The sequence below is a fragment of the Hoplias malabaricus genome, chromosome 12, assembly GCF_029633855.1.
Source record: "Hoplias malabaricus isolate fHopMal1 chromosome 12, fHopMal1.hap1, whole genome shotgun sequence".
Classification (NCBI taxonomy): Eukaryota; Metazoa; Chordata; class Actinopteri; order Characiformes; family Erythrinidae; genus Hoplias; species Hoplias malabaricus.
The window spans coordinates 33,805,475-33,831,935 of record NC_089811.1 but is presented as its reverse complement, the minus strand read 5'-3'; the positions used below and the strand labels follow the sequence as shown (position 1 = coordinate 33,831,935).

The 26,461-nt window shown below is 40.2% G+C and overlaps 4 protein-coding genes across 8 annotated transcripts in view; 1 reads left to right on the top strand and 3 right to left on the bottom strand.

The window, feature by feature from the left end:
- Window positions 1-2,966, bottom strand: part of tanc1b (tetratricopeptide repeat, ankyrin repeat and coiled-coil containing 1b) — a 128,387-nt gene extending 125,421 nt beyond the window's left edge. The window contains exon 1 of one of the 2 annotated variants that reach the window (XM_066686170.1): window positions 2,832-2,966. The gene's annotated coding sequence lies outside the window, so the exon portion shown is untranslated. Of the gene's footprint in view, window positions 1-244; window positions 369-2,831 lie in introns of those variants that run through there. The other variant, XM_066686171.1, reaches the window with a different exon arrangement.
- A 1,985-nt stretch (window positions 2,967-4,951) lies between these two features.
- spc25 (SPC25 component of NDC80 kinetochore complex) lies at window positions 4,952-8,221 on the top strand. Of its 2 annotated transcripts, none has more exons than XM_066641218.1 (7): window positions 4,952-5,091; window positions 5,264-5,426; window positions 6,640-6,705; window positions 6,797-6,943; window positions 7,040-7,144; window positions 7,260-7,358; window positions 7,628-8,221. In XM_066641218.1, exons 2-7 carry the CDS (start codon window positions 5,270-5,272, stop codon window positions 7,762-7,764), a joined length of 711 nt encoding a protein of 236 aa, XP_066497315.1. In that variant the 5' UTR covers window positions 4,952-5,091; window positions 5,264-5,269; the 3' UTR covers window positions 7,765-8,221. The 2 variants fall into 2 exon arrangements, with proteins under 2 accessions (XP_066497315.1, XP_066497314.1); XM_066641217.1 differs by having other exon boundaries at window positions 5,183-5,426.
- A 1,509-nt stretch (window positions 8,222-9,730) lies between these two features.
- nostrin (nitric oxide synthase trafficking) lies at window positions 9,731-15,626 on the bottom strand. The gene is made up of 16 exons (XM_066641422.1): window positions 15,600-15,626; window positions 15,366-15,451; window positions 14,805-14,888; window positions 14,626-14,688; window positions 14,460-14,541; window positions 13,742-13,804; window positions 12,892-12,990; window positions 12,634-12,759; window positions 12,445-12,543; window positions 12,116-12,241; window positions 11,649-11,757; window positions 11,403-11,485; window positions 11,198-11,323; window positions 10,795-11,038; window positions 9,949-10,032; window positions 9,731-9,867 (listed from the first exon to the last, which is right to left on the bottom strand). Exons 1-16 carry the CDS (start codon window positions 15,624-15,626, stop codon window positions 9,731-9,733), a joined length of 1,638 nt encoding a protein of 545 aa, XP_066497519.1.
- Window positions 15,627-16,355: 729 nt separating this feature from the next.
- The window catches only part of cers6 (ceramide synthase 6), a 40,747-nt gene continuing 30,641 nt past the window's right edge, over window positions 16,356-26,461 (bottom strand). The window contains exons 9-12 of one of the 3 annotated variants that reach the window (XR_010795087.1): window positions 20,123-20,279; window positions 19,202-19,225; window positions 18,146-18,432; window positions 16,356-18,034 (exon numbers count right to left, since the gene is read on the bottom strand). Coding sequence is in view for 2 of the 3 variants with exons in the window: in XM_066641264.1 (XP_066497361.1) it covers window positions 18,283-18,432; window positions 19,202-19,225; window positions 20,123-20,279 (331 nt within the window). In the remaining variant the exon portion in view is untranslated. Of the gene's footprint in view, window positions 18,433-19,201; window positions 19,226-20,122; window positions 20,280-26,461 lie in introns of all 3 variants that reach the window. The other 2 variants (XM_066641264.1, XM_066641265.1) reach the window with 2 other exon arrangements.

Genomic DNA, 26,461 nt, shown 5'->3' with positions numbered 1-26,461 from the left:
CGGTGAATTCGTCCTGGCGCCTCGTTTAAGGTGGAACGGACAACTCAAATAAGAAACTGGAGAATAAGGAGGGAACTCCAGGCTCGGTAAAGTTTAAACGAACGATGTGAACTTTATTATCCAGACGTTTTGTTTACCTATGTCTTTTTAAGGGCTGTTTAAGACCTATGATACGACGCCAGTACTTTCTTGGTAGACTCCCATAAAACAAACACAATTTCAGCTGAAAATGTTGAAGAAATACCTGTTTTTCGTCATGAATTCTGCGGCAGGAAACTTTCCCAGCGCTTATCTCTCTCCACATGAGTCTCCGGAGGAACGCGCGAGCTCCTCCCTCTCCGCGCGAGCCCCATGAGGTCATCGGGAGGGAGCAGCTACATCCAAACACGCTGTCTGTGAGGCCGGACTCCACTCACTGTACGCTACAATAACTTATAGACTACGGCAGAGCTTCACTTCACTTCACACTACAAATAACCCAGACTCTGATAGTATCACTGCTATGAAACCGAAGTGTTTACTGTAGTCTGTCAGTTTTCGTGTGTCCCCCAGATATAGTCACAACAAACAGTCAAATACATTTAAACTCATTTCTGCCGCTACATTTTATACATTAAGTGCACCATGATGCCTTTAATGTTGACTAAAGATGTACTTAACACCACAGCATCTACATTAAGATCTGTCTTTAAAGACACACTATACATTATTCATTCATTCATTATCTGTAACCCTTATCCAGTTCAGGGTTGCGTTGGGTCCAGAGCCTACCCGGAATCATTGGGCGCAAGGCAGGAATACACCCTGGAGAGGGCGCCAGTCCTTTACAGGGCAACACAGACACACACACATTCACTCACACCTACGGACACTTTTGAGTCGCCTATCTACCTACCAACGTGTGTTTTTGGACTGTGGGAGGAAACACACGCGGACACGGGGAGAACACACCAACTCCTCACAGACAGTCACCCGGAGCGGGAATCGAACCCACAACCTCCAGGTCCCTGGAGCTGTGTGACACTACCTGCTACACCACCATGCCGCCCACTATACATTATTATTATTATTATTATTATTAATTAGTGTAAGTCTGTAAAGTACAGTTTCTATATTCTTTGCTACTAAAGTCAAACAAAACACCAAATACACAATGTTTTCCTAGTGTTTGCATATAATCCCTTATGAAAATGCTGTTCTGGACAGATGGCTTATCTTTTTTTTTTTTTTTTTTTTGCCTTTTTTTCAGCACTAGCAGGTATTGCTCTTCTATAAGAATAGATGTTGGAACATTTTTGTGAGACTTTCACACCACAGCAAAAAGAGCAAAGAAGTTGGAGGACAGTTGTCCTCCAAAAAAAATACTCTAGAGGTATGTAAACCTACACAAGCGTCATAAATTAACCTTTCTAGAAAAATATAGAAACTAAACAAATTTGGTCATAGTCTATGTCAATATTTAGACAACAATATAAGAACATTTTATATCAATCTTTATTTATTTTATTGTGTATTTCATGATGAATAGATCAAAAGAAACTAAGAAATAACTTACTACATTGCATTTCATTCATTCATTCATTATCTGTAACGCTTATCCAGTTCAGAGTCACGGTGGGTCCAGAGCCTCTCTGGAATCATTGGGCGCAAGGTAGGAATACACCCTGGAGGGGGCGCCAGTCCTTCACAGGGCAACGCAGACACACACACACACCCTTTGAATCGCCATTCCACCTACCTACGTGTGTTTTTGGACTGTGGGAGGAAACCAGAGCACCCGAAAGAAACCCACGCGGACACAGGGAGAACACACCAAACTCCTCACAGACAGTCACTCGGAGCAGGACTCGAACCCACAACCTCTAGCTCCCTGGAGCTGTGTGACTGCGACACTACCTGCTACACCACCGTGCCGCCCACATTGCGTTTCATTAAATGTGCTTTGTGTTTGTCCTGTAACAGTTACAAATTTGGAGAGTACAACAGTCATAACTAGCTTAATACAGTTCGACCCTTGCATTGATAGAGTCCACTCTCTAAAATGTAGTTTGCTCCTTCAGGGAGGGACTGTCTCATGTGGGGTTTTAATGACAGACTTTAGTGTGGAACCAGAGCCTAACAGATGTCCTGCACATGTCTGTAATACGGATATGTAGTAACTACAAATCAAACTTTAATGGTGTGTGTGTGTGTGTGTTTCCATGAAAGAGAAAGGAAGAGACAAATAAGAAGGGAGAGTTAGCCTAAAGTCAATAGTGACACCATTAGGATGAAAATGCTCATTGCATGTATTTAGCTTTTTAACAGTGTACCAAGGAGCGTTATTAGTAAATTCAGTCACACAAAATAAATGGCAGAATGGATAAATAGAGTTCTGTTACTATAGAGAACCACTGCTTCACAACCCAGTTCTGATTATACTGTACAGTAGTATTTTTCCAGAGATGATCTTTGTGCTTGTTCAGCTGTTTATGTTGAGTATATTGTAGTAGTAGGAAGACATTGACTCAATAAAAGTTTATGAGGTTGAATTTTGGTTAAAATAAATTTGTCCTCCTCTGCCTCTGTAGGGTGTAATGCTGTTCACTGGGATTACTCACATCTTGAATAGTTAAAAGCATGCTTTGGGTTTTCTATGACTTCTAATTAGACTCAATATTACAATCACCTGCAGCAGTAGAGCAAAGGCCCCCTGTGATCGCATGCTCATAAACATAAGGAAGCGGTTCAGTTCTCCTTGTTAAAGAATAACTGCAAACTTTTAAACGTTAGTGTGATAACCCAAATGTGTGGTTAATTACCAAACTGCCTACACACTCTCTCACACACACCTGTTAAGTTTCCAGCTGTACAGCTGCCCCGGGTCTTTGTCTGTGAGGAGTTGATGTGTTCTCCTTGTGTCTGTATGGGTTTACTCTGGGTGCCCTGGTTTCCTCCCACTGTCCAAAAACACATATCGATTAGTCGATAGGCTACTCAGGTGTCCATAGCTGTGAGTGACTGGGTGAGTGTGTGGGCCCTGTTAATTGATTGGTGCCTCATCCAGGGTGAGGTCCTGCCGTCAAAACCAGTAAATCCATGTAGGCTCTGAACCCACTGCATCCCTGACCAGGTTGAAGCAGTTACAAAAAAATTAGTAAATAAAATATAAAACTGCACTTTTGTGGTGTATGTGCTAAGTGTGAGTGGCACCACCTTGTGGAGAATACTTAGGATAATTGTATGTGAGTTACAAGCCAGTTCTGTGAGGTCCATAGGTTGCTGATTCAGTCTAGTGCTAGTAATGCATGGCTAAGGTGCCCTTGAGCAAGGCACTTAAACCCAACTGCTCCTCGGGTGAGGGGGATAGCTGCCCACCGATCTGGCTGTGTGCTCATTGTCTTCACTGACACAAATAGCTTAAATGAGGAAGACGTTGAACATTGTACAAATGACAAGTAAATGCATGTTCTCATGTTAAAGGCTGGATCAGAACACTCAAAAATTGGTAACATGTAAAAAGTCTGTTTCAAATCCTGTAAAATGCCCCATTTGAGATATTTGTTCCACATTTAATGGATGAATTCACTAGAATAGTTAAAAATGATTACATTCTTATTGTCATTTTTCTGTACATTCTTCCTGTTTGAAACTACAACTTTGATTCCCATCATTACCAGAGCATATTTGTCCTGGTATCCAGACACTCCTAATGAACTCTTTCAGCTTTTAAAGAGCCTACCATCTAACACAGTCTAATATTCAATCTTTAAGGAAAGCATTTCCAATATCACTCTGAGGTAGAGCATATTATTCCCTCCACATTAACTGTGTAACTGTTGTCTGTGGAGTGATGGAACATAATCTCATGGATAATGCAATCAAATCCTTTAGTTATATAATCTAATGCAGGAACATCTCATCCAGGTCCATGTTAAAATTCTGTTCAGGCATATTTGTGTTAGTACATAATAAAATCCAATTTATTCGATATCCAACAGAGAACCAGACTCAGAGGTAGGTCTGGCAATGTTGCAGAATGCATATCAAGATTTGGTTAGTTTTCAGAGTATTCTCAAAACATTTCTGACCAGAAAGTATGAACATAATTTGAATGTAGTGCTGCAGTTTCTCCATCAACAGCTAGAAGAGTATAAACCAGACCTCCAGTTTTCTTCATTCAAACATTAAATCATTAGATGTTTTACGAGTCTCTTTAGTAAGATAGTAGATAAACCCAGGGCAAAGAGCATTAAAACTTTAATTCGATGTGTAACTTGATAAAGTCCTAAGAAGCGTAGCTCCGCTGATGACCGCTAGGTGGCAGACTCACCAGTTGCCGGAGTTCCGCATTGGGGTCAACGACGGGTCGTGTGTTTTGTCTCTTCTGATATTAGAAAGTGATTAATTCATGTGTTAAATGTATGTTAACACACCATATAATATGTATTATGGAACGCGCTGTGGTCCATCCAATATTCTGTTTAATCTAACGGAATTAATACAACTGTCAGGGATATAAATCAAACAATAAACACGGTGCTACGGTGGTTAAGACTGGATGGTATTAATATGCTTAGTTCTTTTCTGCCTATATTATGAGTCTCAAATGGCTCCATTCCTTGTGCCCTTTCAGTTTCTCCACCTTATAAACATGCACGCAAAATGTCCATATAGAATAATAAAGTGGTCTATCGACCCACCCACCTACCCCCCTCAGTAATAATTCAAAATGAGAACGGCTTATGCATTATGTGGGATGAATGCGTAGGAACGACAGAAAAAAATAAAATTCAATAGACTTGGAATATATAGTTCCCACGCCTTATTAACTTTTGATGCCTTAATTTATTTTAAAATGTAAATGTGTGTGTTTGGGCGTGTGTTATGTGTTTGTTGGTGTATTTTTGTTTGTGTGCACCACTTAATAACAACAGCAAAATCTTTTTGGGATTTTCAAAGTCCTTGACGTGTTTTAACGTCACTTCCGGTCTGTGCGTCGGTTTTGGGCGCCATTTTTGAAGAGTTGCGCGGCGTTATTTGTTTGTACAGTTTTTACAGAGCGGTGGTGAAACGGGCTATAAACAAATCTGTTGTTTACCGCAGTGACGGGTACGTGTGTTTTAAATCGCATGTTTTTATATCACAGCTCTATCTGAGCGGTGAAGGAAAGTTGATTACGGACTTTTGTTTATGTTTTCAGCTCGTCTGTGTTCGGTGAGGGGGGCGTTAAGAAAAACAGGGCAGTGTTTTTAATCGTGAGTTATATTTGAATCGTGTTAAGGCGAATATGGCGTCTATTAAAGACCTGGATGTCGTGGGGCAGTTCAGCAGTAAACTGGAGGAGATCAGGACTAAGTTGCTGGTCCAGGCGATGGGGGAGGTGATGAACGAAGCTACAGCGCAATTCTGTCATTCACACAAACAGTACATGAAGTCTGGACTCGGTGAGAGGGCTTAAACACACCCTGGACACTGATTACATTCACGACAATTAACAGCACAAACTGACTCAATATATCTGTTCATTACTGTGTCAATTCTGAGGTCTTCACTTTCTAAAACACTAAGTTTGAAAGTGAAACACTCGACTTGTCTCACAAGTTACTACCACCAGATATATACCCCTCTGAATATTTGTGTTTTTACCACCGGGTATATCTGCGTGGTCCCCTATCACTACCACCACCAATATGAGTGCTCAGTGGCTGTAGGAAATAGCCAGTAGCAATTACAGGTTACCATTGGCCGCTATTACTGTCATAAGTACAGCTAAAAGGTATTTTTTACCACATCATGCTAGTGCTGGCAGCTGACACTGAACTTCAGCTTCCATTAACTGGTCAGTGTCTGTTATGTCCTGTAACCTTCTCTCTTTAGTCAGTTGGAGCTACCTGTGACTGACAGCTGGCAATGGTCCATACACTGCCTGGACAAAAAAAGGCACACACTAGTATTTTACAGTCATTATCTATTTTACCAGCGCTGCTTGTCATACAGGAGCAATTTGTACCTCTGTAGTTACAGACAGTAGTCCCCCAGTTGCTCTACATATTTTGTTAGCCATCTCTCACACTGTTCTTCAATGTTAGGAGCCCCAAAGTACCCGCACAGAGCAGGTATGATTTGAGTAATGGATCCTTCTCAGCGATGCAGTGACACTGATGTTGTGGTGGCTTGTTAGTTGGTGTTAACCAGGTAAAAGTGGATCAGACAGAGAATAGACAACTGATGAAGGACTAGAGGATGACCAACACCAACTGTGCAACAACAGCTACTGTCTCTTGTTCCTTGTACCAAAGAGATACCTGTGTGTTTACTGGCCACACCGTAAAAAAAAAAAAAAAAAAAACCACCAGCAGTTCATCAGTGTTCATCTGTCGGATCATCTCCTACCAGTGAAACACACACCACCAGCACGTCAGTGTCACTGCAGCTCTGAGAATGATCCACCGTCTAAATAAGGCCTTTTTTATTAAGACATTAAGCATTTCTTGTTAATAATAATCAATTTAAATTAAGTTACTCAGTTAGAACTGATTTCCATAAATGTGAGAGTAATTCAGTGTTCCTAAGTCAATGTTTTAGTATAAATAAAAAATAATAAAATAAGACATGTTAGTATATCCCACTGAAAACTAAATCTAATTTATTTTATAGAAACATGTGCAAAGAAATGCAAGGAAGATGAGACTATGTTTGAAACAATTCAGGCATACATGGAAGGTAAGAAGCTTTCTTTGGATTGTGATGTTGGGTACTGACTAAAACCTCTAAGGTATTTAAATAACTATGTATATATTTCTCTAATATTAAGATTTGAAAGTAAAGAGTTCTATCATGAAGGAAAAGAATACAGAACTCCCTGAAATTCTGGAAGAGATCGATGACAAAAGACGACACAAAGAGCTTTTAATTCAGAAGATTGAGAAGCTCAAGCAGGACCAAGCTAAAAGCAGAGAACGTATGTAACACAAAGTACTATATTTTTAGATTTACACTTTCATTCGAATGTCAGTGTAAAATGGTACGTACATACATTTTCTTTAACGTTTTTCAGTGATTCAGGTGCAAAACAAAGCCAACAAAGACAGGCTAAAGAACCTGAACAAGATTAAAGAGATCTTTCAGGAGAGACTAAGCCTTGACATCAGAAAAGTCCAAGGTAAGCCTTTCCTTTTGGTTGTATTTGATAATATAATTAATTGTTAAGTAGCATTGATAAATAAGTGGTGAGACGTGTTAAATTATAGTCAGTGTTGCTGTATGTTTATTTAAAGGTGAAAAACTGCAGTTTATCTTCAGAAACATCAACCACAAAAATCCTGAAAGCATCTACACTTTCGTTTTAAGGATAAATGCGGAGGGCGTGTACCAAAGTAAGTCGGCAGAATCCAGATAAGTAACAAAAATGAGGAACCTTTTCATTCGTGAGAAATGCATACACTTGCATCAATTTGTGTTAAATGAACCTCAGAATGCTCCTTTAATTTTCTAATTAAATAAATATATTTCTAGAAGATTAACATAACTATGGCCAATTTAAAATCTTTTATGACTTCTCCTATTGTCAGTGATGCTTTGTAATGATGTCAATTTAAAATCATTAAGGTCCAGGTGTGATTTATTCTTCTGTCTGCTTCTCTAGTTATCTCCTCTGATCCTCCACTGGCACAGATGGATCATCTGGAGCGCAGACTACAAGAGACCAACAACTTCTCTGCCTTTCTCGCCAACGTCAGGAAAGCGTTTGTGGCACTACACAATGCTACAAATACTCACTGATTTGATGGTTATTATAATCCATAAGTTCACTTTTTACACTCAAACAAATGATAAACGGGCACAGTTAAGATTGAGTGAATCCTTTCAGTAAAGGTTTTATTTTGTTGTCTTGTTTTTTCATAAATGCATTGTATGTAATCTCTGTTTAAACTATTGTACATAAAATACAAATAATTTTGTTAGTTCCACATCATTTGTTACATCTATGAGATAGTGGTTACAAAGCTGAAGTATGCAGAGCTAAAAACAAGAGCAACGAGAAACTAAACAAGCCTAGTTTTGCTGGACCGCCATTAGCCATATAGCCATTGTCACAGAGGTGTTTCTGCCATTTCAAAAACAGGAAAGCCCAAAATACATACCAATTTCATTGGAAGGTCTGGAGAAGCTTTGGTGCTTCGTATCAATGTCTTTGTTTACATGTGGTTTTATGATGTGACTGTTGTACAGGAAAGATGGAGGGCAGGACTAATAAATGCAGAAATTAAAAAAAGAGTACAAAGCTTTGTTCATAATGAATAACACCAGCATTAGTGATTTTATCGTTCAGTTTATTTAAAAAAATGAATACTAGATGATCTACCACCAAAGAACAAAGAAGACCATGAACATATTGTTGATTTTAAGAATTACAATTTTTTATTTATTTAATGTAACAGGTTAAAGCATGTTAAGTATAAAGAGGATGTGCACAGCTATATGGAGTTTTATAAACACACTAACAACACAAAACGTCTCCCCACCATTTCCCTTTACAATATTTAGGCAAAGACACACACTCATGTGAAATAAGACAAATTCAGCAGTCCCCCTCTCTGTGACATATAATACGTGTGGAACTAACCAACGCTGACCAAGCTTTGGCCAATGCGCGTTGTGTCATGCCAAACACAGCCCCAGAAACACACACAAACAGAGGCGTCTTATTTCTTATTATTCAGCCACGGTTCGTGCTGAAGATCCTACTGTTCTTTGGTTCCCAGTTGGGCACTAATTTCTCTGGTTCGCGAACCAGTTTATGTTGGTGGAAATGCGCCGAATGGTTTCTAATTTAGTTCACGAACTGTAATGTGAAATATGGCTGAACTAACAACAGACGGTGTAGTAGTGCCACCTTAAGTTCTCTCTGTGAAATATGGCTGAACAAACAGATCCTACTCGCACATGCGTGCTCCAACATTAGGAGTCAGTCAGTAATCGAACATTCCTCTTCTAGGCCTGCACGGTGGGCGGTCCTGCAAAAACTAATTTTTTCAAGTTTAATTTTGCTTTTTTTAAACATGTGCCTTATGAATATTTCAGTAATTTTGATATATTCTAAGAGAACATATTAAGATAAATTTATTAGAATATAATAACAGCATTCAGCTAATAGACAAACACTAATTTTAAATCATTTGTAAGGGATACGCGTGAGTAATTGCATTAATATTTAACTATATTCAGCCAGTAGAAAACTGTTGGCTAATTTAATTAAATTAAATTCTATAAAATTTTGGTTAAATTAATTTATCAGCATCTCTAGGGTGACAGTACATCTATGTTAGAACCTCTCCAAAATTATTATAATAGCTGTGAGATTTTAAATGTAATGAATGTGGTAATACCCTACAGTATGAAACAATTTAACTAGTTATGGCCCAACGACTTTTTCCACACACTGAAACAAGACCACCCAGTCAGTTTTCTGTGGGTTAATTAAGTCAGAAAACATTAGAAAAACAAATCGTTTTCATATTATGCTGCATCTTACGTAGATGGCAGGCACTTCAGAATTGCACTGCCCCCTCACATGGGTCTCTCCAATCACAATGATTGGACAATTCTATGATTCATATTGATTTCCTTTTTGTTTTACAGGGAACAGTACATAGTCTTTCATAGTGTTGAAATATGCATGAATGTCTACAGTTATCAAACAAGACCCAAATCATGTTTATAATTAATTAATATCATATCCAATGAATTAAGCATCAGAAGACTTTGGCACGTTTAGGACTGTTAACTCTTCAACATATGTAGAGGGGAAGAGACCTCGCTCTCCATTCATTTCGCCATACCACCACCCACTGTTGTCCTTTTGAAGGATATTGAGATGATCTCCTTGGGAAATTATGGCACAAATTCAGTGTAGTACAGTGCTTATTGACAACATTGGGTTAACTTTAGGAGCTGTAAACTTACCTTCTTTTATATTTAACTCATCTGTTCTGTCTGATGTGAAGTCATATAAAGCCTTGCATTTACCAATACTGCATAATTCTGCACCTGATTAAGGGTAATCAACAGAACAGAATTGTAGTTGCAGATTGGATGTCAGTTGGGTAGAGCAGCCTAAATGCATTCTCAAGTAATGTTATTGTCATTTAGGAAAATTGTTGGAAAAACTACATCTTACAAAAAATAAAAAACTTATAGATGCACAAATGGAACTTTAAAAAAATAATACATTATAATAAAATGTTTAAGTCCAAAAGTAAGAGGTCTGATCGATCCCAAAGCAGCAGAATGTCCCCCAACCAAATATAACGTGAATAATTTAGTGTGAATGTCAATGGTGGGCAGCACGGTGGCACAGCAGGTAGTGTCGCAGGTTGTGGGTTCAATTCCCGCTCCGGGTGACTGTCTGTGAGGAGTTGGTGTGTTCTCCCCGTGTCCGCGTGGGTTTCCTCCGGGTGACTGTCTGTGAGGAGTTGGTGTGTTCTCCCCGTGTCTGCATGGGTTTCCTCCAGTTTCCTCCCACAGTCCAAAAAACACACGTTGGTAAGTGGATTGGCAACTCAAAAGTCTCCGTAGGTGTGAGTGAATGTGTGTGTGTGTGTCTGTGTTGCCCCGTGAATGATTCCAGGTAGGCTCTGGACCCACCGCGACCCTGAACTGGATAAGCGGTTACAGATAATGAATGAATGGATGTTAATGGTCTAAATTAAATTAAAAAAATATATAATATTTACTAATACGCTTGATGTATCAGTGACTGTACAATACTTAATGTATAAACATTGAAAAGTAAGCCCCAACTATCTTCACCTTTGACAGTTTCAGCTTCAGCGTGAGGTAGAGCTGCGTTAAACTCAGTTCTCTGAGACTCTGTGTAGTGGCTGAGTTGTGCCGAATCAGTGCCAGGTTCAGATGGAGCAAGGTCCTGGTGGGATGTTCCATTTTTAGCAGGGCCTTTATACATGACTGAAGTCCTCAAAGACTGCCGTGATCTGAAGGGTGTCGTTTTGATCTTAACTGGCCGTGACAGTTTCACTATGCTGTGCTCACAATCCTGGAATTAAAAATATTCTCAATGTAAAAACATGAAATAACATACTATTTATTCTACACCTATATTTCCACATTACTAAACAGTAAGGTTTGTGCCCTCGGGTGGTGTCCATTATAGTAGCAAAACACATTCATCCAGTTCCTCCATTTGTCAACACACCTTATCTTTGAATGTTGTGATACTGTCAGAGAATCGATGGGAAGGCTTTGGTTTTCCCTCTATATCCATCAAGGTTTGGTTTAGTTTGCAATGCGTGGCCTCCAAAAGTTCCAGTTTTAATATCGTCTACAAACAATTACAACCATAACAACCATTAAAAGCTCTTTAAATTGATCTGAATACACAATTAAAACTCGCTCAGTACCTCATCAAGCAGCTGTTCAGTTTCCTCCTGTTTTTTTTTGCTTGCTGTGTTGTCATAACAAACGGCAGACATTTTCTCCAGTCCTGAGACGTGATCAAATACAGTCTTATTCCAGAAATTGTAACGAGATGGCAGTTCATTTAAGAAATTGTGAAAACCCATCAGTTTCATTGATATAAAAAGGTTCTGATTTCATGCTATTTTAATTCTCCAATTACTCTAAAAAGGAAAGACTTAAAATGATACCTTCTTTGTCTTTCTTGGTTTTTGTGATCCATTCTTCCAGGCGCTGAAGTTTAGTTTTTAATGCTTCTTGTCTTCTTTCTTTTCCCATCACTGTTCTCCCATCTTCTTCCTATTCCACAAATATAAACTTGTAATTAAAGGCAGCCATCAGACTGAAATCATTCCACCATTTTTATATAAAATAATAAACAAAATCAGGTACCTGTAACCACTGTTAAAAAGATATTAATATAAGATATAAGATTATTTTTTGGTCACATTAAAAATGATTAAAATTGTGATTACAACAAATGTCTTATACTGGATTCCACCTTGAAGAAAACCATCCTTATCAATTCAAATAACCAGAAAAATTCCTGCTTAACAAGAATGACAAATGAAAGCCCTGCTTTTCAATTTAAACTTTGAACAGAATGATTATTACCTGAAACAGGAATGAGAGTTATATTTGATATAAAAGTTCTTACAAAATAATCAGCTATCAAAAATTCAGCCCGGTTGTCATTCGCTGTAATACAGGTGTCATCTACCAGAGTGTGGATGTCCTTCTCCACATCCACTGAACTGGTGGCCTGCTCAATCTCCTTCTCACTCTAAAATAAAAATAATTAAAACAAGCAATTCAAATAAACAGCGTTCACAGTAAATAAAAAATTCACACTGATGTTTTACTTGTAGAGAAATGCACTTGATCACTTTATACTTGGGAATATTTCAGAAGATATTCCGAACTTATATAAATAATTACGTTTCAAGTGATACTTGAATTAATACCGTGTTTGTGTTGTTGACTCACATGAAGGAGGGTTTGAATGTAGCTGGACATGTGGAGACTGTACTTATTCAGTGTGTTGCACAGAATCTCTATTCTTTGCTTCTCAAGGTCCTGAACAATCTAAAAAAAAAGTATTTGATCAGTCAATGTACAGTAAACAGAAAACATAATTAAGTTCCATTCACAAAGTAATAAACAATGTTCTGATACCTGATAACAGGTTTTAAGTGTGTTTTCCCACTTCAGTCGACTCTGATGTCCGTCTATGTTCATACGGAAGTATTCCTCATCAACTTTGGCTTGAAGCTCTGCAGACTTAGTCAATCTGTTAAGCATCTGAACAAAAGCAATTGAATGCAAATGTAATTAATGTAGCTTCTAAATATTAAACTCTTCAGATTCATCAAATGACCCTTTCTTAAAGCATAGAAATGCACATGGAGTTTGAATAACTGTATAAAGTATTACCTTCTGTTTCTCTTTCTCTGTGCAAATTTGTTTGTTCTTTTCCACAAAACTAAAGAGTGCCTCGTGTTCTCGAGTTAACCCTCTCAGCTTTTTCTTCACCTGGAGAAAGACACACAGTATCTGCTGCTCAGAGCAAATAATATTTTGTTGGTCCATTTGAAATCTGTCAGGCTGTTAAAGGAACACTAGGTAAGATTTGGGAATTTTGCTCTTGGGGCTCCCCTTAGTGTAATTCATATTTAAAAGACTATTGAAATCACTGGAGAGGGGAAGGTTTGGGGTGGTTTACTACCCTCCTTCAAAACATACATAGTGCAGTTTCTGCTGTGCTGAGTGAGGAGTAGTAACGACTATACTCTATTACACTTCAGTAGAGCATACTGATTGAGAAGCTGTCATTTTAAGGTTAAAAATACTACATGGTTCTTTATGTTCTGAAAACGGTTCCTCTGATGACTGTTCTAACATCGTTGTAGAAAATTTCATTCATTCATTCATTATCTGTAACCCTTATCCAGTTCAGGGTCGCGGTGGGTCCAGAGCCTATCTGGAATCATTGGGCGCAAGGCAGGAATACACCCTGGAGGGGGCGCCAGTCCTTCACAGGGCAACACACACTCACACCTACGGACACTTTTAAGTCATCAATCCACCTACCAACATGTGTTTTTGGGCTATGGGAGGAAGCCGGAGCACCCAGAGGAAACCCATGCCGACACAGGGAGAACACACCAATGTTGGTATGTTCGAGGCCCCACAACCTCCAGGTCCCTGGAGCTGTGTGACTGCGACACTACCTGCTGCACCACCGTGCCGCCTGTACACACGTTATACAACACTATTATCTTACCTTCAGTTGTTCGTTCCAGTTTGTAACAACAAGTTTCCCAGATTTTTCAATTGCATTATCCAGCTGTGTTCAGAGAAAAAGTCCAGTTCAGATGCTTGTTTCTGATAATAAAGGTTGCTACCATTTTAATATAAAACACTGAATTATCACTAGATTAGGAAAATCTACCTTGTATCTACACTCATTGTCCATTTTATCAGCTCCACTGACCACAAAGGAGCACTTTGTAATTCTACAACTGCAGGCTGTTGTCCACCTGTTTCTCTGCATACTATCTACTCCCCATTTCAGCCTGCTCTTCAATGATCTGGACCCCCACAGACCAGCACAGAACAGGTATGACCTGGGTGGTGGATAATTCTTAGCACTACAGTGACACTGATGTGGTGGTGATGTGCTGGTATGACTGGATCAGACACAGAAGTACTACTGGACTTTTAAACCCTTCAGTCTCACTGCTGGGTCCACCAACTAAAAACTCACAATGGCAGCTCATAAATTATGCAATAGTCTAGGTCTGAAAAGGTTCAAACTTTCCTAAGAATGGTGGGTGACAAATAAAGTTGGTCTTTTGACAAGACAGATTGTCTAATCAGAGAACGTCTGTTATTTACATAGTCTCTCTAGGCCTACTACTACAGGAAAAGAAATTTGACTGACATGCAACACCATTTGCATATACATTAGTGTGTGTTTAATACCACTTTAGGTCACACACTGGTTTTTTTCTCTTGTTGTGTTCATCCAGAATTTGACGAATTTCCACAATAGCATCTTGGCGAAGAGCTTGCCCCAGAATTCTGAAAATTAATATAGTTTAGTATTAACTGCAAATTAAACCACAATCATTTTAAATGAAGGCATTTAGCAGTGTTGTCTGTTACCTGTGAGCATCTGCTATTGAGAACATCTCGTGCGAGAGAAGGGACCATGCATTGTACGTAGAGCTTTGAACAGAAGGTAATACTGGAGTTTGTATTAACAGCTGAATCAAGTAAATCCAAAAAAACAACTACCCTCTGAGTATCGGCTGAGAGCTGGTGGAAAATAAGAGCACACTCACTTGTTACTCATGGTTTTGGACACTTTGAGAAGTTTCCCTGCCAACTTCTGCAGTCCTTTGGCATAGTTGACCTCCAGCTCAGATCTGTATTTATAGAAACAAAATGATCTGCCCAGGCATAACCTGCACTATAAAACAAATAGTTATGTTGAATACACAATAGGTTTATGACCTCTAAAATAGTGCAGAGCATGAGCAATACGCCCAAGGCTTGTCTGTCATGTGCCTCTATTTGAACATTTTTAACCAATGGAAAAAAAAAAACCCTAGGATTTGCATTAGTCTTTCAGCTATACACTCAGCAGTTAAACAGCTAAAGACTACAAGGTTTAGGGAAATAAAAGTCTTCCACTTCCAAGGACATTCCTTCAGAGAGCCAACGGGTAAAGAGTAACTGCAGCTAGAATTAAAACTCAACCCAGAACACAGACGTCAAAGCACAAGACACAAGTTTTGTGAGCGGTGTTTTCCACATTCCTAATACATTGAGAATTCGATCCTTTATGGCAAGTCGCCTTAGAGATTATTCTGGAGAATATCAGCCCCAGAAGTGTTAATTACCTTTGCTGAAAGACTGTTACAAGTTCTTTGCAAAAATACTCTCCATTCCTGGAGAAACCCTTGAGGTCCTGGTACAGCAGGTTGTACTGCAACACATACAGCATTACCGTTATAGCAGACAGAACAATCACACTTTATACAGAACATATACAGAAGTGTTTGATGTGAAACTGTGAGAATATCTGTTTTGTAATGTGAATGAGTGAGGTGTGAATTTAAATAGCGAAGACTCACAGTGCAAGTGCCCAGTGGCTCCTTCATTTTCAGTCTGCTGCTTGTTGACTTTGCACTTTCAAACTTTGACCACTCTCCTTCCTTAAGGCATGCATGCGGAAATCACCTGCAGTGTTTTTCAAATCTGACGACGGTCACGGCAATCAAGCCCTCATAAATATATACATTACATATGCATTTTTGGTAGCACTTTAGAAGACGACTACACTCATGTTTATAAATCGTTTCCAATCTGTAGTTAATACACAGATAGTAAGGGTGACAGTGACCTGTTGATTGCAAAATGAACCCAAATCCATCTACACTGTTAAACCTCAGATTTTGCCAGATACGTTGACTTCACTTCTCCGTCAGTCAGCATTAAGCCTATTGGCGTCATCACATATTTAATAGGCTTAATGTAATATTTTTACATTTAATTTTTAATCAATAATAATGTGGGGGTACCTTAACATTCAAAATGTTTAAATCCACATCCTCAGTTCTTAGCTTATACTTTCAGTATTAGACATAAAAGTAGTCACTGTTGGCCTTTCTCTTATTAATACCTTTTAAAGTGTTCACAACCTAATTAATAACTATGTAATAAACAGGCTTTTAAACCATTCATATATATTTTTAAGTTTTATTTTAAAGTGGTAAGGCATTTTCTTTGTCATTCATGTTAAAAACAAAGTGTATATAATATATTAATTCCCCATTGGAACTTGTAACAGAGGAAAAAAAACACATTTCAAAATCTTTTTTTCTGTCGTGTTTATTCAAAATACATGGCAACATTATTTGTTTGTACTGTGTGTAATTTACTGTACCAACAAAGGCAGAAAACCAAAGCCTTTGAAAATACCTTCCCCACCCCACCCCAAATATGACATCAAGTATAATCCCTATAATTCAGCATCAGCGCACTGTCTGCAGCAAAGAGACAACGGCTAATGAGTTGCACTTCCTCTCCACGGCCGGCTAATAAACTGCAGCAGTGACCTTGAGAACACAGGAATAATAGACTGCCTTAAAAATACTCAAAAACAAAAGCTTTACCCTGACAGCATTTTAATGAATCATCCACTTAGCTCAATGGTTTAAAGTTTTAAATGATATCAAAAACAATGGGAACATATGAAATTACTATTATTTAAAGCTGAAGAGCCAAACATAACACCACTGTTGCACCGTATGATGAAGTGTAAACGGTCTCTGATAGAGCTACAGTGTCGTACCTGGACACTGAACTGTAACTGAATTATCAGAATGAAAATATTTAATAATGGCCTTTAGATTAATCTTGATATCTAGTAGTCTTTTGTTATTAATACTGTGCAGAATCTGAATTTGACTGTTGAAGACTGGAATTCATGTTAAAGAGCTGATAAAACCTGATGCAGAATAACACTGTGCTCAAAAAAATGCAATAATCCAGTTTGATATCAATGTAAATATGAAGTAGTAAAAAACACTATATGGCCAGAAGTTTGCTGCTCCCCAGTCAATGAAGGCCTCACCACTGGCCATACACCTTCTGACCCAGGAGGTGAGCGCTAGGAGCCAATCTTTAAGCCCTATTGACTGGGGTGGGGCTGCTGTCACAAGCATAAATAGAAGTGGAATGCTCTGGAACAGCTGCACATGAGCTTAAGACTCCCATGCTCAATGCTAACTGAGGGGTACAATGCCTTTCACCATTGAGCTCTGGAACAGTGAAAATGTGTTTTCTATGGTGATCGTGCAATAGTCCATTATCTCTGGGATGAGTTGGATTGCTGTTTGTGATCCAGAACTAACGTTCCACCATCAGCATTTGACATCATTTATGTTCTTTGGATTAGAACTTTTGGCCATATTGTGCATTTTGAATAAGATTTCAGTTGTTTGAAGAAGTACAGGCCTATACTTGTTTTGAAGTAGAGGAAAATATGACAGAATTTGCAGCATTTTTAACAAAATACATGAACATAATACTGTTACAGAGTTCCCATGTACAGTTCTACTAGTGCAAATATAGCATGTGTGTGCTGGTCTCTTTAATGCATGTCATACATTGTATCAGTGAGCATATCAGACAGCAATTACCCCATCTGTGACTAGGGTAAAATGATTAAAAACCAGAACATATGTTGGATGTTAAAGTAGTAGAAACAGTGACGAAACTTTAAATAGTCGTGCCATTTCATAACACCGACAGTAAATTGCTTTGAGACATAGAATAAAAACCTCATCCACAAATTTGCAACCTATATATTGATATAAAAAAAATAAATAAATACAAAGACGTTACCTTAAGAAAATAGCCGCTCCCATAATACCAAACTACATGACCACAGCAGCATGCTAGCATGATGACAAGAGAGATGCTTTCCATTCATTCATTCACCGAAAGAAAAAGACAAAGCGTGTTGTAGCTACGAGAAGAGTGCTTTTGATATTCAACCGAGTGCCTATAAATGTAAGATAAACAAGAAAAAAAACAAACAGAAGTCAAAACGACGTGTGGAAAGATACTGAAACAGAACTGCATTCACATTATTCTATTTAAGAACTTCCAGTACCAGACAGGCAACGTTGTTCATGTTTTGACACACACAATAACGGTACAGATCAAAGAACCGGGCTGCAGTAGGCTCTACTGGAACAAAAAAGAAAAAGGAAAAAAAAAAAGAAAAGAAAAAAATCAGCAGAGGGACCCTCAGTGTTCGTCGTGACAGGGAGATGTGGACAGGTAGCCGTTAGTGCCGTGAGCCCCATTGGTCCCATTAGTGTGATGTTTCTGATTTGGGGGTGGAACTTCCTCTTCATCGGAACTTGACTCTATGTCACTTCGGTCATCCTTTGACACCTAAGACACAAGAACACAATCAGACATGTACTTGATTCTACCACACACAGCACCTATGCTGCTTACTTATAGTCATGTAGAAATGTAGTCTGAATCAAATTAGACGATTTGGAATCATTGGTCAAATTAATGTTGTTATTAACTAATCCCCCCATTTAAAAAAAAAAAAAAAAAAATGCACCCCGGCAGCCATCTTGAAAGCTGTCCCAATTCTCAAAAACAGGGGTGAACTTGCTAAATGCAGACTCTTAAACCATCAATCTCCCTTGGGAAGGCTACAAAACAATACATTTTAGGCTGTGTTCAATCACGAAATTCAATCTGACCACTCCTGCCGGATAAAAAGCTGAAAGGGCCAGTGATTCAGGGGATGAGTATTTTCCATTTTTGACTAATCCAGCTTAGGAGGACGAGTTAAAGTGCACAAGCACAAACAGAACTGAAATAGCAGGAATATCTTAAAAAGTGACTGGAATACTATACTTTAGACACAAGAAGCTCTTAGATTTATATACCAAACTGTTGAAATCAAATCCACTGTAAAATCAAAAATTTAAAGAACTAATATACCAAAGCATCAAAAAGACAGATTGTCTTTAAATGCTATCAATTAACATAGATGGCAGCACATTTTTAATTAACAGCACATAATAAATATATAATGAACAAGTGAATGAATCATATTAGTAAATGCATAAGATAATATTATAAATAGTACGCCTCATCACATCTTATGTATCATAATATATATGTTTATTCACCAACTTACATGTAAAGGATTCCATTTTCCCACCTGGTGCAGCGCAGGATTAGCAGACAGAAAAGAGACATTACACTTAAGAGAAGTGATGAAGTAACAGCAGAGACAGAGTATATACAAACCTCATTTCCAAAAAAGTTGGGGTATTGTAAAAAAAAATGCAATAAAAACAAGAATGTGATTTTCTTTTTCCTCATTTCCCCAAACACTTATTTAAAAATGTTGGAAATTTTTGGAATCTGATGCCTTGAGTTATGTTGAGTCTGTGTAGGATACCACTGAGTTTCTAGAGGGACATATGCAGCCATTTCAGCAAGAAAATGCCTGGTCTCTGTATGTGTTGTAACAAGGCTTTGTAGAAACAGTGCATATGCCTGACTGACCTGTCTGTAATCCAAACTTCCTCCTACTAGGGTGCATCATGAAGTTGAGAATCAGGAAATTTCAACCATGGATTGTTCAGCAGTTTAAGTCTTTTACCAAGTCAGACTGGGCAAAAGGTTCACTTGCAAAACTTTACCCATTAGTATCCTCTGTTCCCAAATGATTAAACAGTGTAGATAAAAAAAAAGTTTAACAGAGTGGTAAACATACAACTGTCACAACTTTTTTTGGAATTAGTTATTTTTTGGAATGTGTTTCAGGCCTCAAAATCTAAATACAGTAGTTTATAGTTTTAGTGAAAACACTGGAAATATTCAAGAAAAATGACAAATCACATATTCTTGTTTTTACTGCATTTTATAAAATGTCCCAACTTTTTCTGTCAATTGTGTTGTATGTTTTTCAAACACCTTTAAATGAATTGCTTTATTCACTGATTAAATATTCAAAAGACCACCTGATAATCTGGCAAAAGGTTAGACATAAGATGTTAGCAGGCATAGTTGGAGCATGCACAGCACACAGAGAAGTGGGAGTGGGTCTCACCTTGCCCCTGGAGATGGCTCTGCAGGCAATCTTCACTATGAGATAAGCCCAGAAGGTGTGCAGTGCCTGCAGCAGCACCAGCAGTGCATTGAACACCCACCAGGATGGGTACGGCCCCACAATCTCCCAACTCTCAAACAGAGTGCTGTTCAAAATCCTGTGACATGAACACAGATCAATGTTTTGGTCAAAGTCTAAAATAGCAGAATCATTGGGATGTTCCTGGCATGCAGTAATTAGTACTGACCCAAAAGAGTTAAATGGCAATAGGTTGATGTGCACATAAAGTTCATAGACCTGCGTGGAGATTGAAATAGCTGGTCTGGTCTGACACCACAGAAGCGGTACCGTAGCACTACAATGCTGAAAAGTTAATGCTGGCTATAATAGCAATGTGATAGAAAATGCAGTGTATCACTGTTTGCTGCATATGGGACTGTGTGGCCATGCTGACTGCTCATCTCCTTTGTGCATCAATGACCTTTTGGCATCCCCCTTTTTTGGGAAGGCTTTGGGAATGTCGAAACACTGCTGTGTTAATATCTGACTGCATGTCATCCTCAGAGCGTGAGTGAGGTCAGGTACTGATCAGGATTCCAAAAACCCACTCATCCCAAGGCATTAGATGGACTTCCATCACGCTAAAGGAAAACAGTTCAGCTGCTACAGAGCCCAATGTCGAGGGTTTTACATGCCTCTAGTCCACACTTGGCATTGAGTGTGGCAACCATATGCTTGTGTACTGTTACCGGAGTTTCGTCTGAACCCCTTTTAAACAATCTTTTGAGTGAACTTGTAAAAAATGCTCGAATTGGTTAGTAGCTAGGACCTAGTGGCTAAAGGCAAAGCACATTATCAGAGTGTATTATCAAACTGTAATGTGAAAACCGCTTTAAACCATCTTGGATACTAAGATGACTGCTACACAGCAATGCTTTTGGGAACCTGGGGCCAGAGCAGTATCTTATAATGCAACCCACAAATACTGCAATCCAACTAAAGTGAAGACTGTATGCTGTGTGTCTGTTCAACATTGCTGGCCATACTACAGTGAACATGCTCTTGCTCTTTAGCAGCATTTCCTAATGTTTATCCAAATGTGAACTGAATAAATTGCTACCTGACCACCACCTACCTCTCTCTTTATAAGATGGCATAAAGTTTAATAATTAAAATCCACTATTGGAAGTCTATAGTAGCAGTGACTCTTGAATGTACTTGAAATTTTAGAGAATAAGATCACAGAATCCTGCACTTGATCAGCGAAGATACTTCACACATCTCTAAGCACAAGCTTTTTAAAAGTCTCAAAAGTAAGGTCTGGTGTCACAGACTCACTTCCCTCCAAGCTCACTTTACAGGGCAATCATTTAACCAGCCTCTTAAATGTATTTCCACATGGGCTTCACTAGCATACCAACTAAGGGCCTACCTAGCCCCACTGGCACCATTAATGCATGCTCAATGCTACCAGTTCCTTGTGAATATTACATAATACAACCTAATGACTCCATAGGCATGCTAAAAATTCCCTATACTTACCACTGTGCTACACCTGCGCGATCAACAATCACTTAAGGGCACAGTTTGACTGGGGGAAGTGCAGTCTTATCCACAACCACTGATTTGGCCTTTCATCCACCTGACAATTCCTTCATGACTACCCTTAGCACACAGAACCCAAATCCAAGAACACAGAACCCTCATCAAGAGATCTCTAAAGATTGCCAAAGAGATCTTTACACCTCTCATGGAGTGTGCATAAACACCCAGTGGAAGTGCTAGTCCTTTACTGCAGTTTGCCAATCTGAAATCTAATGGAATAGTCTTTGTTTTGTAATCGCTTTTCCCATGTATGGCTTGACCCACGACACGAAAAGCTGGTCACTTTTCCTAAAGTCCTTCGTTTTGTCCACATAAAGGCGCAGTGCTCGCCCAGGACAAAGCGTATTCAGCTGGTGCTGTCTTGGCGAGATAAAAGGTGGAGGATAAAATGCTTGAAGCTCCAAAGGGAGACAAGGCTGGATAACCTCAGAAATAAAGGCAGGGTTTGGGCTTAAGCATACTTTAGAGTCCCTCTGTGAAAACTGCATACATGCGGGGCACACAGAAAACGTGTGTATTTCACTCACATTCTAGCAAAAATGTCCTTGAAGGACAAAATATTCAAATCTACCCTGTCCAGTGGCTCAAAAGGTACAACTGATATAGCCTCCAGCACCAAGGACAAATCCCATTATGGAGACTGGCAATATATGCCGTACGCCCTTCATGAACCAGCAACCTAAAGGGTGTTGCCCCGCTGTCTTCCCTTCTAAGCCCGCATGGCACACTGCAGTAGCTGCTAGGTACACTTTAACTGCCAAAAATGACCTGCCTTTTCAATCAGGTCTTGGAGGAAGGATGGTAGAGCCAGTATTTCTGGGTGCGGGTGATAAATCTCTCCCCTCGCCTGTGTCAGTAAATCCCTGCACAGTGGGAGAGGCCATGGGTTGCCCTGAAGCATCCGTGTGATCTCCGCCAGCCCGTGCTAGCCCAGCAAACATGGAACTATCAAGATAACAGTTAGGCAACTCTTAATGCTATCGGTGGAAACACCTATAGTGCTTCCAAGGCTGTTGGACAACTGCACTGTTGAGTGCCTATTCCCCATAAAGTGGATTGCCTCTCGGCAACAGATCTGCTCCCCACTTGAGGATCCCTTGAACATGCGTTGCTCTCAGGGATAGAAAGTGAACACTGTCCCATAAAATCAGTCTGTGTGCCAGCGTGTGTAATGGTCAAGACCACATACCCCCTTGTTGAGTGATGTATGCCACTACTACTGTATTGTCTGTCCTCATGAGAACGTGGCACTCTTAAAAATGGAGAAAATGCCTCACCGTCACGTGACTGTGTTTCCACTTGCCGTTCACTATTCTGCCCTCGTGAGTGATTCCACAACCATTCAGTGATGCATCTGTTGTCACTACACATCGGGCATGCACTATGCTCATAGGAACTCCCTGTGTGAGAATGCCAGCGCTTCCACTGACACAGAGCTTTCAACGCTGCCCGAGTGCACGTATGATGCAGTGGGACCAGCCTTAGCAAGGCCACCCATTGCTGAAAACCCCTCAAGAACAGACATCCCAATGGGATTTTCTCTAAAGCTGAGGCCATCACACCTAACAGTCTGAGACACATGTGGAATGGGCTAGAACTGTCCCTCTGAAATGTATTTAAAGTCCAGTCCAGTGTCAGTTCCAGGTATGATATGGTCCAGTGCCAGTCCCAGGTATGATATGCATTGAGTCCACACACTCTTTTCCATGTATGTCTAAAACCCTAGTTGCACAAGGTGCTCCCATGGGACGCATTGTGTGTGCTCTCGCCTCCCTTTCTGACTGTGCTGCGATAAGCCAGTCGTCTATATAAGTAGCGAGAAGGATGCCATGCTCTCTCAGAGGGGCCATCACTGCCTCCATGTATTTCACGAATACTTGTGACAGACCGAACGGGGGGAACCATGTACTCAGTTATTCCTGAAAAAGCAAAACTGATATATAAGCATCCTTCAGGTCAAAGGATGGATTGCATGGGCGCAAAAACTTCAGCAGAGCCGAATGACTGAACATTCTGAACTTGTACTGCCTTAATTATCTGTTCAGAGCACATAAATCCAAAATCGGACACAGTGTTTGGGACCCCTTCTTTGGTACTATAAAGTACCGAGAATAGAACCCTGCTCAATTCTTTTCAGGTGGAACCACCCTTATAGCTCCCCTCTTCAGTAATGAGGAGATTTCCTCTTGGAGGATGTGAGCAGATTCCCCATTGGCCCTGGAGCAAACATTGCATTTGAATTTTGGGGGCTGGCTGCAAAATTGTAGCCTGTACCCATGTTGCATTGTACGTATTACCCACTCAGATGAAACACATGCAGTCCAGCCATGACAAACTCGGCCCTCTAGTGGCCACAGAGTGCAACTGCACATGCTTTGTCGTGCGCATTTGCAATAGCAGTTATTTGGCTCATTGCCTGTGGGAGCATGGAAACCCTCTGAAACAGTGCTTTTTATGTTTTGCAACATTTTTTTGCATTGTACTGCATCTACACACAAATTTTTTTGCAGCATGTGAAAAACAGGAAACACAGAGACACCTTGCTTTTAGAGGGCTGACATGGTGCTAGGGAAGCACAGCTGAAGGGCTTCATCATCCCTCTTTTTCTCACACCACCTTTGCATTAGTGTGAGAGTAGAGCTGAAGATGCCCTCTGGTACCTCGGTGCGTCCAGGATGGCCTCTTTCTCCCTGTCAGAGAGGTTTGCCAGGTTAAGCCACCTGCCTCTTTCTTGGACCACCATGATGGCCATGGCTTTCCCTGCCACTTGGACCACGCATCTCTGGAGACAAATCTAATGCCGCTGAGATGGACCTGGCGTGGCTGATGTCTCGTCCTGCAGTTCAGCTTGGTAGGCTGTCAGCATAAAGAAGGCATTCAGGGCTCTCACAGAAAGCGCCACTGCTTTATAAGCCCGTTCAGTCATGCTCAACTGACAGCGATCAGCTTTAGAGGGTAGCGTAGTGTTGCTGGCTGCTGAGCGGCTGGGGTGCAGGTGTGCTGCCACCAGGGACTCCACTTGGGGCATGCGCAGGAGACCTTCCTTTTCCATTTCTTCCATGTCACGGGCAGATCCTCCCTGAATCCTCCTTCCAGAAAGTATCCAACTCCTCCACAAGTTCAGGAAATATAGAGTAGCTTTTCTTGCAGCCCATTTTGACCGCGGCAGTCTCTTCCCCTCCTAGCGCGACTTTGCAGTCTCCGCACGCCATTGGATGTCCAGCTTATCAGCTGCGTGCTTAAGCACATCCTGCAGGTCCACACTCAGAAGGGGCAATGGTGGCATCCTTTCTGGGTCATCAGTGGCCTGCACGGCACCGGCCTGCACGTTTTGCCATATGGGCGGGGGTGGAGAAACGGAGATTCCTCGAATTCAATGTCCTCATTACAGACGAGAAATTCAGAGGCACCATCCTCATAGTCCTCCTATGCCTCGTCCTCATCCTCCTCTGCGTCTAGCAGGGTGGGCAGGGGAGCAAAGGAGTCAAGCTGATCACCCCAGCTAAGAGCCAAGGGGGTGGAAGGTTCAGCGGGCATTTTGACCTGCTGTATATTCAGTGTAAATATATTTTCAGCTAAACACAAAGGGGTCCTCGCCTGAAAAACTGGCTTGGCCTGCTAGCCAGCGGCGGAGGCATTTCACGGTAAAATGCGCGCAGTACTTGCATGAGCCTGGGTCATTCAACGCGGTGACCTTAGAGTACCACAAGCACAGGAGCTAACAACTAGCCGAATGCTGTGACTAATGTGGAGGTTAAGAGCAGAGCCCGTTAGCTTAATTAACCATTGTTTGGAGACAAACCAATGACAAAAAATAAAGCGAGAAGAAGGATATCCGGATAATGTCATGCCACCGTATTATATACAGGGGGTGGTGCATGAGCATCACAGCAAAGCAAACGTAAATGTAGTATATTTCGTTTTCATTTCTTTAGACTAACACCTTACTGAATGTACTGTGTATAATATAATTTAGTATGCCATAAGAAAGACATTAACACTCATCTTAAAGATACTTGGAATAGAGAGAGCTGCAAGCTTGAATGCTTAATGATATAAAATGCCTCAAGAGCATAGGCCTGAGTAGCACTGAAGGCGAAAATAGAATAAAGAACTATGAATAATGGATCTGAATGAACTACAGTAGTGAGCATCCTCCTGGCAATTGGCAAAGAACAGTCCATGAGAATCACTGAAAGGATTGGATACAAGTCAGTGATTGTTTTTGTAGGCATCAAGGTGAACGGTGATGAAAAAGTCACAAAGTGAATCCATCAACTAAACCTGCAATGTTTTGAAACAAAATCCAAGGCCTAAATTTAGCAACAGTTACAGGGGTTAGACAATGAAGCTGAAACACCTGTCATTGTAGTGTGGGAGGTTTCATGGCTAAATTGGAGCAGCCTGGTGGACAATCTTCATTAACTGCACACTGCACCAGTAAGACCATGTGCATCCAATGGTTCAAACATTGTGTCCTGAAGGAGGTGCCGTGTATCAGGACGACAATGCACCAATACACACAGCAAGACTGGTGAAAGATTGGTTTGATGAACATGAAAGTGAAGTTGAACATCTCCCATGGCCTGCACAGTCACCAGATCTAAATATTATTGAGACACTTTGGGGTGTTTTGGAGGAGCGAGTCAGGAAGCGTTTTCCTCCACCAGCATCACGTAGAGACCTGGCCACTATCCTGCAAGAAGAATGGCTTAAAATCCCTCTGACCACTGT

Bases quoted from the DNA above. Each gene is read 5' to 3' on its own strand.
- spc25 (XM_066641218.1), top strand. From the start codon at position 5,270: ATGGCGTCTATTAAAGACCTGGATGTCGTGGGGCAGTTCAGCAGTAAA. The intron at 6,944-7,039 runs GTATGTAACACA...AACGTTTTTCAG, and splicing joins CCAAGCTAAAAGCAGAGAAC to TGATTCAGGTGCAAAACAAA. The intron at 7,359-7,627 runs GTAAGTCGGCAG...CTGCTTCTCTAG, and splicing joins TGCGGAGGGCGTGTACCAAA to TTATCTCCTCTGATCCTCCA.
- nostrin (XM_066641422.1), bottom strand. From the start codon at position 15,626: ATGAAGGAGCCACTGGGCACTTGCACT. The intron at 11,758-12,115 runs GTAAGAACTTTT...TTTGTGGAATAG, and splicing joins TTTTGATAGCTGATTATTTT to GAAGAAGATGGGAGAACAGT. The intron at 10,033-10,794 runs GTGAAGATAGTT...ACCCTTAATCAG, and splicing joins TGAAGCTGAAACTGTCAAAG to GTGCAGAATTATGCAGTATT.